The 14624-nt window shown below is 42.5% G+C and overlaps 1 protein-coding gene across 5 annotated transcripts in view; it reads right to left on the reverse strand.

Annotated features, from left to right (window-relative positions):
- Positions 1–14624, reverse strand: part of EP300 (E1A binding protein p300) — a 68152-nt gene that overhangs the window by 24340 nt on the left and 29188 nt on the right. For 3 of the 5 annotated variants that reach the window (XM_069854502.1, XM_069854491.1, XM_069854479.1), the window contains 13 exons: positions 13993–14254; positions 13122–13235; positions 11982–12218; positions 9412–9505; positions 8586–8720; positions 8080–8197; positions 7408–7582; positions 5256–5333; positions 4048–4157; positions 3252–3410; positions 1735–2178; positions 1014–1202; positions 194–350 (listed from right to left, as the gene is read on the reverse strand). In XM_069854502.1, the coding sequence (XP_069710603.1) occupies positions 194–350; positions 1014–1202; positions 1735–2178; positions 3252–3410; positions 4048–4157; positions 5256–5333; positions 7408–7582; positions 8080–8197; positions 8586–8720; positions 9412–9505; positions 11982–12218; positions 13122–13235; positions 13993–14254 (2272 nt within the window). The remainder of the gene's footprint in view (positions 1–193; positions 351–1013; positions 1203–1734; positions 2179–3251; positions 3411–4047; positions 4158–5255; positions 5334–7407; positions 7583–8079; positions 8198–8585; positions 8721–9411; positions 9506–11981; positions 12219–13121; positions 13236–13992; positions 14255–14624) is intronic. The other 2 variants (XM_069854523.1, XM_069854513.1) reach the window with 2 other exon arrangements.

A 14624-nucleotide genomic window follows, 5' to 3' on the forward strand; every position in this document is an offset into this window, starting at 1 on the left:
TAAAGCCTTAAAAAACTTGCTCAGAGCCAGTTACAAGCACATGTGTTATTTGACATTTTTGTCCACAAGCCATAAAGAACAATCTGTATAAGCCTATTGAGCACCAATGAAGAAAGTTCAGTATTTTTCCCCACCGCAAAGATTTCTCTAGAGAGATGTACTGAATTTCAGTTCAAACAGTGTTCCTGCTTACTTTTTTTCTTAGACTGCCCAGCTGCTGGAGAAGACTGAGTAGCTGGAGTAGTAGGTCTTTCTTCCCCCTCTGGTATTTCAGTCTTCACTTCAGATTTCTTCTCTTCTTGTTCCATTGGGTCTGGTTTACATTCCTCCGCAACCGGTTCTGATTTAACCTAGAGAGTAGTTTGGAGCCTGTCACTTAAGTTTCCTGCAGCGTCACCCATGCCTACATGTGTCCTTTAATTCTACCTGCCATCCCTTCCACTCCTCTCCCCTGGAAGAATTAAGGTGCTCTACTTTGTAGCCAAACCTTGACCAAAAATTGAGGAGATGTACTAGAAGCATCTTTCAACACTGCAACAGTAGCAATGATGAACTGCTAAACAGTTCCCAGCTGCAAGCAGACACACAGGTACTCACCCAGCTCTTTAGCCAGGTCTGACAGCCTCTCCTACACTGGGGCTGCCAGGGTGACGCTGCTGGCAGCCACACTTCCCACTGTCCTAAGTGACAGCTTGTCAGAGCCCACTAAAGCAGCCCATCAAGTACGTATCCACTATTCTGGCATCTGACAGCTGCCAATGACATCTGAAGGACTGACCCAAGGGCCCTCTTGCATAGACCTTCATCAAAAAGCTCACAGCTGCAACTACATCATCATCATTATCATGGCCTTCCCTGCGGCCACTGGCTTCTTCTACCACTTCACCACAAAGCATAGAATCTTCTTGAAGAAGAAGCAGAGGAAGACAACAATCAAAATAGCAGCAGGCAGCAGCTACAGCTCTCATTGAGCTCTAAAGATATTCTACCCAACAACTGGCTGGCAATCTCACCTCAGATTTCTCTTCCATTTGCAGCTCTGTTTGTTCTGGTTCCCCTTCATCTGTTTTAATTTCCATTTTCACTTCCTGCAAGGGTGGCTGCTGCTGCTCTGGAACAGTCTGCTGAGAGTTCACCTCCGTGCTGCTGGTGGATGGAGGATTGGAGACCTGCCCATCGATACTTACAGCTGGCTGTGAAAGCTGCAGGAACAAAACACACATTACAAACAGGCTTCTAATGAATTTATTTTTCTTCCCTTTATCTACTTTTTACCTGTACTATGTTTCCACCGAATTTAAATGTACTATAGTCCTTTGGCTTGCTTCATCTGATGAACATACTGCTATACAACTACAACTACAGAAAAACACGCAACAGAAACATGAACTGGAAAGCCTAGCATAAAGATAATTACATACTGTTTCCCCCTTGTACACCACCACTATACATACGTACACATAACTAAAGACCTCATCCAAGTTTTACAGCAAATGTGAAAACATGCACTAGAATTCTAAAAAAATATTCCCTCTCTGGAAACACCAGATGACATATAGACTTCTCTCAATGCAAAAAAATTACTTCCTAAATTCAATACAATCTGTTTTTTATATTAAGCGTGTCAGGAGCTACCTCCATTATCACAGACTCGCACAAAGATAAAGACCAACGGAAAAGTGAAGTTTACACTTGAACATTTGCAGGGAAAGCACGATTAAAGTATTTCCTTACAGGTGTTGTGGGGTGCTGAGGCTGCAGCGGGGCTGTTGGTGTGGGAACAGATGCAGTTGTGCTCTGCTGTGACAAGGGTTGCTGCTGTTGCTCTGCAGAAGGAGTAACTGGAACTGGAGGCTGGACTTGTGGAGGCAGCTGTGTCTGTGGAGGCGTCGGAGTCTGCCTTTGAGGGGGGTGCATAGTTTGCGACTGTGGTCCAGGTGGCATTGCCTGAGGAGTAGGTGTGGGAGCAGTAGTGGCAGCTGCTGCTGCTGCCTGCTGTTGCTGTGATCCCAAGCCTGGGGGCGTGTGGTGAGGTGTTGGGGTTCGACTAGGTACTGGAGAAGGAGAATTTCGGTGCATGGGAGGCTGTGGAAGAGGTGGGCAGTGAATATGGCTCCCTTGAGAACCTGGAGCCATTGCAGGAGAATTCACAGGACAGGAAGCGCTGGTTATTTGTGCCTGTGGGAAAACGGGTACATATTTGCAATGACTTGAAATAGAAAAGGAGAATTACTGTTAAATGGCTGCTTTCCCACTGTTACTGGCACACTTTTAAAAATGTGACAAATTATCTGTTGTTTTTTTTTAAACTACTCCAAAACGAGAAACTGTCTATTCAATTAATTTTTCTCCACGCAAACATAAAGTGGTTTTAAAGTTTATTCAGCTCTAAAAGACATTTTAAGAGAATAACTTACACTTGCTGATAAGCTTAAAGAATGGCACATCTACACTCCCAGTCTGCAAAATACTTCTTTCTAGAACTGCATATTTGTATATCCTGAATATGGGACAACCCCACCACAGTGAAAAACTGCATTCAAATACACTTAGTATGATCATGCCCCCACCCCCAAGACTAGAAACTGAGTTTATCATCAGAAATAAGTACAGCTGAAACTGTACAATTACAAGATTACAAAAAAAAAAAAAAGATTGTACTAGTCAAGGAAAAAAGCTGTCACTCCACAATAATCTTGCCTGCAAACTAGGAAGAAGCATCAACGAGAAGCAAACTGACGTTCCCTACTTCTTCCTGGCCTGTAAGGTTCTTGCTGAAAAGGGAGAGGGAAAGGACAGAAAGGAAACTGCTAGACTGGAAGTTCAGATCTTTAGTAGCGATAACCCTCCTATCCCCCAAAGCCAGCAACACATATTGGTCCTGGACAGACATGACTTTTTAAGACTTAATCTTCCCTGATCTCTTAACTTCCCAGGCTCTGCTGTCTCACCTTTAAGCAACAAATTCTTAACTACTGCATGCTAAAAAAACAATTTCTTTGCTCCATAAAACTGAACTTAAAAAAATTCCTGTCACACTTAAACTTAAGCCTGAGCACAAGCCAAGGTGTTTCACCCTTGCCATTCCCAGTGCTATATCAGGAAAACACAGAGACTCAATAAATTAATTCAGGTGTCTACAGTTCCAAAAGTACTTTGAGAAAACAAGTTGTTCTCCATTACTACAAACTGAACAATGAAACCAGTAAATGACAGATTAGTGACACCACTTCCAGAAATCAGAAACTTACTTGAGAAACTGGTGTCTGACTGCCAGGCTGAGTCATGGGCATGCTTGCTGTGTTCATTCCCGGAGAAGAAGCAGGGAACTGGGTCTGTTGTAGAAACTGATTCTGACCAGAAGGCTGGCCAACGCCAGGCTGCTGCATACGTGAAGGAAATCCCATCTGCTGGAAAAGAAAGGAATCATTTCATACAATGTGTGTATGCCTCTAACATGTAGAAAAAAAAAACCACATTTATCTTGTTGGGAGAAATTTATACCTGTCACTTATCTGTAAGATACAACACAGAAAAAAACTACTATAGTTCCTCCCAAACCCCAGAAATTAGCAGGCCCCATCCCTGGAAACATTCAAGGTCAGGCTGGATGGGGCTCTAAGCAACCTGATATAGTTAAAGACGTCCCTGCTCACTGCAGGAGGTTTGGACTGGATGACCTGTAAAGGTCCTTTCCAGTCCAAAGCAGTCTATGATTATATGACTTCCCTTGTGAGCTGAAGAAAAGGATACGCATTTCAGACTCAGACTGTGACTCAGCATTTGTCTTTGTTTCTTGTTTTAAAAATACAACAGCACAAAAAGCTAAAAACTTATTTATTAGGCAATAATTACCACCAAGACCTAAAGGCTTACCATGGACCAGACATCTTTCAGTGGAGATGCAAAAGGAGGAAACCAAATGGTCAACAGAATGGAGAAACACTTGATTTTTTTAAATTTGTTTTTTAAAATGTATTTTGAGGAAACCAGAGCCAACAGAAGCAAAATTGTGAGCCAGGCGCCCTGGCCGTAATGCACACTGACCTGGTTCATGGCCCCGGCCTGGCTTAGCTGTCCAGGGTGCTGAAGAGGAGGGGTTTGCCGGGGTCCCATCGGTGACAGCTGCATGTTCATCTGGCCAAACTGATTCATTCCTGTGTTTGTGCCAAAAAACACACTTATAAACAAAGGCCTGAATTCCCCTTTGGGCATCATTCAACATGTGGGCCCCTCACTATAGGAAAGACATGGAGGTCCTGAAGGGTGTCCAGGGAAGAGCAATGGAACAGGTGAAAGAGTTGGAAAACAAGCTGAGGGAACTGGGGTTGTTTAGCCTGGAGAACAGGAAGCTGAGGGAGACCTTATTGCTCTCTACAACTACCTGAAAGGAGGTTGCAGAGAGGTGGGTGATGGTCTCTTCTCCCAAGTGATAGGTTATAGGACAAGAGGGAATGGCATGAGGCTGCGCCAGGGGAAGTTTAGATTGGACGTTAGGAAAAATTTCTTCACAGAAAAGGTTCTCAAGTACTGGAACAGGCTGCCCAGTGAGGTGGTGGAGCCCCCATCCCTGGAGGTGTTTAAAAAGCAGGTCAATGATGTGATTGGGGACACAATTTAGTAGTAGACAAGTATGGTTGGAGTTGATGATCTCAAAGGTCTTTTCCAACTTCATGATTCTATGACAAGAAATCCTGCCATTGTCTTTCCAACTTCATTTTCTATCAACCAGATTTCCAAGCTGACATACTTCTTCAGAACACAGCCTGAAGTACCTGTTCCCATCAACTGTTTCAGACAAATTGCACTATCTTGGTTATATATTGGAAATTAAATCCCAAACTATAAATGTACGCTTTAAGTACCTTGGCTACAGTACTCTTCAACATGCATAAAAGGCTCTGCCCCTTCCTTCTCAGCAATAATTCTCATCATCTTCCTTCTGCCATCAACAAGGCCTCACCTAAGCTGGCTGGGGGCACCATGTCTGGCTGATCCTACCATTCTAGGCTCACATAATCATAAGTTCCAAAAAGATTAAGTTTTTTAGCAAAGCAACAAGCTAACCAGCAGCTCTTAAATTCACAAGATTGTGAAATGCTATTTTTCATACATTTATTTAAAGTCTTAGAGAATTTAGATCATTATTTTCTTTATCAAATGGGAGCCGATAAATGGCTTTGACGCTTCAACAAGAGCCGCCCCATTCCAAGATTCTTTCACAATCACACTAGTGAATTTTCTTCAATATTTACCTGGCTGTGCCTGCATGCGATTCATCATCTGGTTTGGCACATTGGCACGTATCAGGGTTGGGTCAGGAAGAGGACCATCTGGAAAAACAGCATTGGAATAAGATTATGGCATTTAGAAGACTACCAGGTTTTAGCCAAACATTATGAGAATTACTGACTAAAATGCACATGTAAAAGGAAAAAATATGCAAGGACACAGTCCAGTAACTCTTGAGGAGTCCTCAGATTGAAGAAAAAACAGACACTTCCTTGAAAATACAAGCATGTCCCACTGGCAGAAGTATCCTGACTTAAAGCCAGCTTTCAAAAACTGAGGACAAAAGTATCTTATCGAGATACAACAACAAACTCTGCGGCCCACAACATTCCAAACCACAAGACCTTCTATAAATTGTTACTGCACTTCTAGATTTAGAGCACTATGAAAACCGTATGGTTCAACACAGTGTTCATTAGAGCTCTGAAGTTAACTTCACAGAGAACCTGAGAATTCAGCTTTGAGAATTACTGGAGTACCTGATAAATAACCCAAAGCGTCACCTCTGCTTCTGAAGATCAATTTTGTACAGAAGCTGCAGCAAATAAAGTCACAGCACCAATCTTTAATGGCTTTGCTTGAATCTTGATCATCCATCTTAGTAAATCTTGTTCTGACATCAAGCATGAAGAGACACAGAACTGGATTTACCAAGATACATTCATATTTAAAAATGGAGAAAGAACTCTGATTAAGATTCTTTTAGCAAATCCCTGGAGCTACTGGATTTTCCTGCAGTGTTAGTTAAAGAAAGGAAGTTTTTTCCCTCCTCAGTTGACCAATTGCAATTTTGACCCAATCCTCTGATGCAATTTATTAGTGTCATCGGCAGCCTACACTTCTGTTCCCTAAGGCGTCTTAAGAACTCAATTCTTAACTGTAAAGTACCTAAGAACACACAGGACTGAATGAATGAAGGAGAAAATTTTCTCCTGAGAAGGAAGCTCTCAGGAGAGAGATGGGGTGGGGTGTGCTCTAGAAGGTCCGTTTGCAGAAGTGTTGCACTTAGTTTTAAGAAATACTGTTTCAGTCTCCAAAGCTGTCACTCTAAATGACTGGAAACCCCAAACCACCATCTTAAATCAGATTTGGCTCAAATAGTTTAAAAAGATACTAGATTTTTTTTTACAGTTAAATCAGAGTAAGGGGTGCAATTCTATTTAAAATGTACAGTTTAAAATCTTTTGTTTCAGTTACTTAGAGAATTTAACTGTAAGTACAAGATTACAATGTTAGCAGATGCCTTTCTCTGCTTTCTAACCAAAAATATTACCCCAAGTAACTATCATTATCTGTTATTATAAAAATAAAATAGATGCCCAACAGCACCTTGTCCCTTCCTTATACTGTAAAGGGATACTACACTCTTCAGCAGCATGATAGTTTTGACTCCTCTCCAAAGCCAATTCTATACTAATACACAAACGCATGGTTAGCAAGGAATCTAATAGTAATAAGAATTCGTTTAGCATTAGGACAGTCAACTCAAGTAACAGAACTTCTGTGAAACAGGAGACAGATGCATGGAGAAAATAAGTGAAATATGATTTTCATTGCATGCTGGAAAGGCTATTTGTCCAAAAAAAAAAAAAAAAAAAAAAAGTGGCATGGAACAACCACTATGTAAAGTTTCAAGGGCATAAATACCTAAGCAATCTAGTCATCATGCTCTTTGTTTGGCAACAATAGTAATACTCATTTTAAATACCACATAACTTGAGTTACTGTAAGAAAAATATATTTTCATAATATTTAGTTAATCAATTAATTCTAGAAGTGAATCCACAATGAGAAGTGAATCCAAGTTCTATGATGTCAAGAATGCAACTTAATCTCCATTCCACCCCTCCTCAAAGTTAAGTGTAAAGGTTTCAATATTGCAACTTGTTCAGAAGGCTAAAGGCTTTTAGATAATCTATGGTCACTAATTAAACACATAGGCAAGGCAGAGGCTTTGCAAGTACTTCTGAACAAAGAGGAGAAAGTTCTGTTTAACTCTGAGCAAGCCAGGTTCCTGTGAAGCAAGAAGGACAAAAGCGGTCGCAAGCCTACCAAAATGATAGTCCGGTACAGGACGCCCCTGCACCATGTAGTCAGTAACCCAACCATTCTTACTTGCAGACATCCCTGGCTGGGGCTGTCCCATGTTGGGCCCTTGATTCATGGGAGCCTGGGGCATGCCTGAAGCATTTGGGATCATGTTTTGTTTCTGCAGTCTGGTTCTTCGTTTTTCCTCCAACTCCTTCTGAATCTTATAGATCTTCTCCGCTAGCAAGTGATAGTACTCTGCCTGTTGGGGAACATTACAGGTCAGGAAAGGTGATAACACACATTATGTAAAGACAAGAGGTCACAGTGATCCAAGCTTGTAAAACAGCCTTCCACACACACATTTTGGCTTGAGTGAGGGTGGCTCTCCCTTTGCTAGGCAGAGTGGGGGGCAAAAGGGGCACTACTCAGGGCACTGCTGGCAACCGTTAGGCCGACGCCAGACATTTCTCTTGTGTCCAGCACTTCTTTGGGAGTGAACTACAGTGAAGAGCTTCATGCTGCCTTCAGGGAACCCCAAAAAGTCTCAGGCACAGCACACCCCGATAGGCACCACCCCGACTCTTAGCACACCTATGCAGAAGCCTGCAGTTGGCTGGTTCCTAGACCCCATCCAGCAGCCCCTGAACAAATGCTTCCTCAGCCTGTGACATTCATCTGTGCTTTCACCCCTCTTCCTCCCCAGTCACTATGGGGTCCAGGCAAAGACACACAAGACAGCAGAAGATGGCATCTTACCCTGCTGTTTGCCGATTCATACATGTCCCCTTCCACTTTCCGAGCATAAGCCACCAGATTCTCCATTCGCCGATCCTTCAGTGCTGCAGGGTCAGGAGTAGGAAATATGGCTTGGACTCTGGAAAAAAGTCAAAAGCATGTAAGTGATTAGGATGTCCCCAGACCAGGACACTGGCACTAACCCCAGTGATCTGAACAAAAAGTAGCAAGTGAATCTTCCAACAGACTCAGGCACAGCTGCTGCTCCCAGGGGACGCTGCCCCCACATAGATGGTTTGAGCACAGAGAGGGACACTTCCAGTACAACAGCCCCAAACCAACAGATGCAGCTCCATTAACAATCAAGGCGGCACAAATGCACCTTTCACGCTGCTTCTTCCCCTTCTTACGTTTCCTAACAAAACTCACTCTTCAACCCTCTCGTTTTGTAAGTCAGGCTTCCTCTTGCCCCACTTCAGAGGCAGCAACTCACCTAACAGGAGACTGTTCTGATATTAGCTACTCACAGTTTATGAACAAGGTGGTTTCGGAGATCCTGAGTAATATCTTCGTGCCACTGCTTTCGAATGCCGGTATTGGATGGTTGAGCTGTTGGCATGGCTCCCAAACTGGCAACATTGGTGCTTTCACTCATCATGGGGCTTCAAAAACAGAGCAAGAATTGAGGGTGAAAAGTCTAGCCCAAGCTTAGTCATCTTACAGTCGTAGCCTCTTTTAGAATAATGTTAGGACAAAGTGCTAGTTCAGCCATTCCCTAATCAATGGACAAACTCTGCAGAAATAGCTACACAGGCACCAAAACAACAAGGAGAAAGAGTACATGCTGTCCTACCCAAGGATTTGGGAAACTGGAACAAAAGCTACAAAATCCAAAGAGAGAGATAGACATCAATGGCATTTACCCCATTGTGTATGCAAGAAGTGCCATGAGATTAAGCAGCACAAGGATTGCCTTTACACCTCAGTGACTAACTTGCCACTTAACTCCCACTGCAGCTCAACAGCCAGTTTGTAGTATGCCACCCTGATCGGCCAGTGCACCGAAGCTTCTGATCTGCACAGCTACTAAAGTAGATAATGCCTATAACATCTGTGGCCTAAAAAGAGTCAGTTTGCAAGTAATGACTAAGTTAAAAGGGACACCAAGACCTCTAGAAAGGATAAGACAGACTTCACAACTATGTGGCTTCTTTTTCAGCTGTCCTTAAGCAGCAAGCATCAGTCAGTCCTTCACAGCATAAGCCTTACATCCACCTCCTTCTCCTCCATCTCATTTGTTACGGGTAATCATCAGCATTTGCAGCTGAAGGTGCAAGGAATAATTCAACTTACTTTTGAGAATTCATGGTTGAATGTAACATTGAGTCAGGCAGCAGATTAGGAGTTTGAACCCCTACTCCTCCATTCACTCCCATTGGATTTGCACCTAGAAAACAGAAGAGTAGGTATTCTTAAATAAACAGCCCATTTACTATGCAAAATCAGTAACTGCTCAGCAATAACAATGGACTAGACTTTCAAGTACTTTGACTTTTGTGAAGGGGGTTTAATTACCTGTTGCTCCCTTTACCTTCCTCTTTTTACTGACTTGGAAAAGGTCTGAGGCACAACACTGGTAATCCCCAAGTGAAGCATCACACCACAATAATCCCCTGTATATCTTCCAAACTACTCAAACAATTTCAGTTTGCTGCAAATGCTATGAACCAGAGTCCTTTTCTGTGACTCCCTAACTAAAGATTCAGCATTACCAACCACTTGTGGGTTTTGTTTACAAGTGGTTGGTTTGGGATTTTTATTTTTTTTTGTCAGAGGCTTTGGATATGTACTGAAAGGCCTCAAAACCTCATAGCAGCTCCCATCTACATCTGACATGGTCCCCTCTCACTCTGCCACTTTTAAAGATCCCACGACTAACTCCAATGTTTGTACAAAGAACAAAGATCTGAGTCCTTTGCAGGAAAAACCTCTAGTAATTTGTTATGTACCAAAATCTGCTTTTCTGAATCACAGATCTCAATCACGACAGAAAATTGCCCATTTTCCTCACACGCTACAGTTCAGACTCAAATAGCGAAGAAAAAAAACGCAGTACATTTCTGTCTGGGAATTCTGGATGCCTACTGAAGTTGTGAAAGCATCATGAAAGCCATTACCAAGCTTCATGTGCATTTAGAACATCTGAATCCTACAGAATCTGTATTTCAGAAGAAAACAGACACTGCATATAAGAGAAATCCACTGAAATTAAGAATATCAAGTCTAATACCATACCTCTGATATCACAACCAAGTGTTTAACAGCCTTTTCAGAAAGCTTCCTCCAACTTCACTTCCCTTAATCACCTTTTTCTCCTTCCCATATTCACTTTGCCAACTGAGAGCAAGCTGGTGTAAGAGACAAGTGTCACCCTTTGCTTTAACTCTCCTGTTTCAACTGTGGAAACAAACCACCTCTTCACACTGCAGTCCTCACCAAATCCTGCTGTTTCTCCTAAACTAGCCCTGTTGTCACGTAGGCTATAACCTGATGATTTCTATCTTGCTTGTTTTAATTCCCTCCTTAGTCACCTGCTCCTAGTAATGAAACAACAGTCAAGAGCCTACAATCTCCATGCCTGTTGTGTCTACGTTAAGCTCCAGTCCTTCACTCTCCAAGAGTTTTTCAACCCCATCTCACTGGATTTTCTGATCAGCACTACTAGGAGTGTCCGATAAGAATGCATAGGCCAAACTCTGTGCCTATAAATAAACAAACCAAAACAGAGAAACATTTTGCTTCAGAAGAATGGATGATGCATTCCTTTCAAATCTTCAAGACTCTCGTTCTCAGGACCTCCTTCCCCTTTTAAAACAAGGCTTTTCATACTGGAAGGTAAACTTTTAGCAGTATACAAATGGCACACAACCTATGAGGACCAGTGATCTCATTACGAAGACTACCCAACAGTCTTTTCCCAAGTATCTCAAGAGAAGTAGGCCTTCTGGTGCAGAAACAGCACAAACTGTGCCCCACAGCCAACCACTTCTTTCCTCTGCAGTCTCTCAGGTCCTTCCTCATGGAGTTCCTGTGCACATGCAGGACTCATTCTGTACATGAGTTTGTCACAGCAGACATATGCAGGAACACTGCAATCCCATACAGGACTGCGATAAATATCTACCAGCTCATCTTCCTCTATTCCGTAAAAAACAAAATATGAACACCTCTACTTAAGCAACTGAAGCAAAGAGCTGGGGATGAAGAAAATTCCTGTGATGCAATGCCAAAAATAATCAAAAATAGTTTTTTATGGTTAAAGGTTACTTCATTTGTCATCAGTGACAGCCAAGTTAGAATTAATTGCAAACTAAAGTTTATACATATCTTTTCTGGTTTTGCAATAAGCCACTTAGACAATTTAAAGTTACGTGAGGCCACATGACAGGATTCAGAAAAAGTCTATTATTTACCACTCTCCATTTTTAAAACAAACATTACATATCTGAGATACAACTAAAATGCTGCAGTCTGAGTGACAAGAAACATAACTGAACACGGACATGCCAATGCATGCATTTCCAATTAAAAACTCCTAAAAGGCCTGAAACTTGCAGTACAGTACAATTTAAAAGCTACTAAACAACATTAAATAAGCTGCTTTGAAAAACTGGTTCTCAAACTCAAAAATTTTCCCAAAGAAAATACTTTTCTCAGAGAATGTTTTCCAAGGGAAGGCATCTGGGCCTTCTACTGTTCCCACTCCACCAGGTAGCTTGCTGTCTCAAGCCTAAAATACTGCAAAGCAATAACTTTCACAAATCAATTAGCTGTGTTAAGCTAGTAGGTTAAGAAAATTTGTATTAGCTATAGCACGGGAAAGCGACCCATAGTTTATATCTAACACTAAGAGATAAACTTACTCATCGGATTCATAGGGCGCAGACCCTGGGGTGACTGTCCTTGTTGCTGATTCTTCACTTGAGCCTGGGGCTGTGTCTGCATCTGGTTCCCTTGATAGGTCAGTCCAAGGGCCGCGTAGGCTCGCTCGATGGAGCTGGGGTCTATCTGACTGGTAGTGTTGATGCTGGGCGTTGTCTGCTGCCCCACGCCCACAGAGCCGGTATTCGCAAGTCCTACCGCAGCTCCGCCCAGCAGTGCTGGAAGAGACACGCCAAGTTAATAAGGACAGCAGGAGGCAGCCAAAGCAGTCCACAAAAAAAAAGGCAAAGAACATGAGTTCACTGCTGTTTAGGACCAAAACATCTTCTAGGAGCTTGCAGAAAAGAGGTCAGGTCTGGAAAACCTGTCATGAAACAGGGAGACAAGTTTTGACCTGACCAGCTACTCCAACAACATGCTGGTTTTCCCTCTGAGCAGCGAAGAGGAAATCCCTGTTTGCTTCAAACCGCAAAGAGAGGCATCCCATGTCACAGAGGCTACAGGCAGAAGAGTACTTACAGTTCTTCAATAGCCACTGTAATGTCTTTTTTTGGTTTTTGTTTTACTTTTCTTAAAACAAGAAACAGCTCACGTCACAAGAAGAGCCAAAAGTAACAATAAGAAAGGAGAAAAAAATACCATACAGGTTAAAAAAATGATTAAAATCTTGCCAAAGGTTTTAGCACGAAGACCAAGGCGGCACAAAGAGAAGGGGAAAGAGACCCCTGATACAAACAAAGGATGAAAACAAAACAAAATGTCATCAGAGCTTAAATGACACAACCTTGTGTGTCTGCAAATCTGTCTCCAGAAACTGGCTGGCTAGAAGAGGTGGCAGTGAAAAGCCAGTCATTTCGCTGAGAGCGCTATGACTTATTCACTTGTTCACCTTTGCCATTCTCCTGCTAGGAAAATAAAAAAAAAAAAAAGCAAAAGCTTCCATAAACACTGACTAACAGATACAGAAAAATACTCTATGACACTAAAGCAAGAGGAAAAATCATATTATACATTCCAAAGTTTCAAGAGCATCACCACTATTGCCCAGGTGCAAGAAAGTTTAAACTTCCAACATGCATTTTACAGTCTATCCAATGCACAGAAGTCCCCAGCAGACTTACATTGTTGATTTCTTTTGTCCCCAGCATTTTTGAGAGGCAAACACACAGGACAGTCGTGTCTTGTACAATTCTTCCAGTGCGAGATGATTTGTCGGGAAGACGCGCAATGTGCCACTGAAAAAGGGAACGAAGCATTATTACAAACAATTGCCAGTACTGCTACATGGTCAACACAAACTGTATTTGGAGCAACTATTTCTCTCAGGTCACACTTCTGTACCAGTAAAGTGTTACTTGAAATAATTCAGCACTATCTAGCCCTGAAAACGTGGCTACATTTCTTCAAGAACTGATGGCTCAACTAAACCTTACTTGAAAGCACTATGTTAAACACTCAAGCCTGCGTCTCTTTTGCTTAAAGGATAACATCATATATATCAGGCAGACTGTACCAAGCAATTGAGATGCCAACAACTGGCATGACCCAGATGAGCCCAGGCTACCAGAGAAGGTCACATGCATTTTCCTTGGATACCAGGATGGACTAAGAGTTCACATACTGCCAGTATCAGCTTAATTCCTGGCTAGCTATTGCTTGAGATTAGTCTCATCCATTTAACAGAGACACATAGATTCCCTTTTGCAGATTCCCACTTTCTCTACCCTTATGAGAAGGCAGCATCCAAAAGACCCTATAGTGAGTTTCAAAATCAAGCAAGAGATCTTCATTCATCTCTTTGTGCTACCTTTTCCTCTAACTTGACTAAACGTTAACAGCTCGTAAGACATTCATGACTTTAATTCCTAAGGGAACAGACAGGTTAAAAAAACCCTCTGCTTCCCAAGCCACCCACTGTTCTCCATCGCTTTCCAAGAGCTCTTCTGGTTCTGCAAATGCTGACTGTATCGATATAACCACTCCTGCACTTACCCTGGCAAGATTTGCCAGCCTGGCAATGTGTCATGTGGTTCAGGACATTCTTCATGGTTCGGCAGTGAGGGAGGTTGCACTGCCGCACCTCCCCGTTGGCCTGTTCTCGCCGCTGACACTTGTGAGCGTGTAAGAGGAGAACTAGTTGCTGCTGAATGAGTTTCCGTTTTTCTGGATCTGCTGTTGGCGCACCGGACCCCATTCCTTGAGAAGCTGCTGGCCCCATTCCAGCTTGTTGAACTTGGGGAGCCTGCTGCTGGCCCTGGAGAAGGTGGAAAGAAATTCCCAGAAATTAATCTATTATTGAGAATAATCCATTTAGCAAGTAAACAACAAAATTAAATAAGAAAAGCAACTGCTACATTCTGTGATTAAAGGAATACCCTACCTATCTGTAGTTCTGGGTGACTCACATCAAGTATAACCCCCTAGCAACAGTCCTGGCAATAATTCTCTTTCCAATCACAATTTCTTACCCTATCACTCTCCTTCCCTTAGCTCTTGTCTCAATGACCAGCAGAACTTAAATATGTACATACTCACAGGCTAATTTGCAGTGCCAGACCAATCAGAAAAAACTAATAGCACTCAGCCCACAAACCTCCTCCTCATTTTGGAAACTAGGAAGTTGC

The sequence above is a fragment of the Phaenicophaeus curvirostris genome, chromosome 1, assembly GCF_032191515.1.
Source record: "Phaenicophaeus curvirostris isolate KB17595 chromosome 1, BPBGC_Pcur_1.0, whole genome shotgun sequence".
Taxonomy (NCBI): Eukaryota; Metazoa; Chordata; class Aves; order Cuculiformes; family Cuculidae; genus Phaenicophaeus; species Phaenicophaeus curvirostris.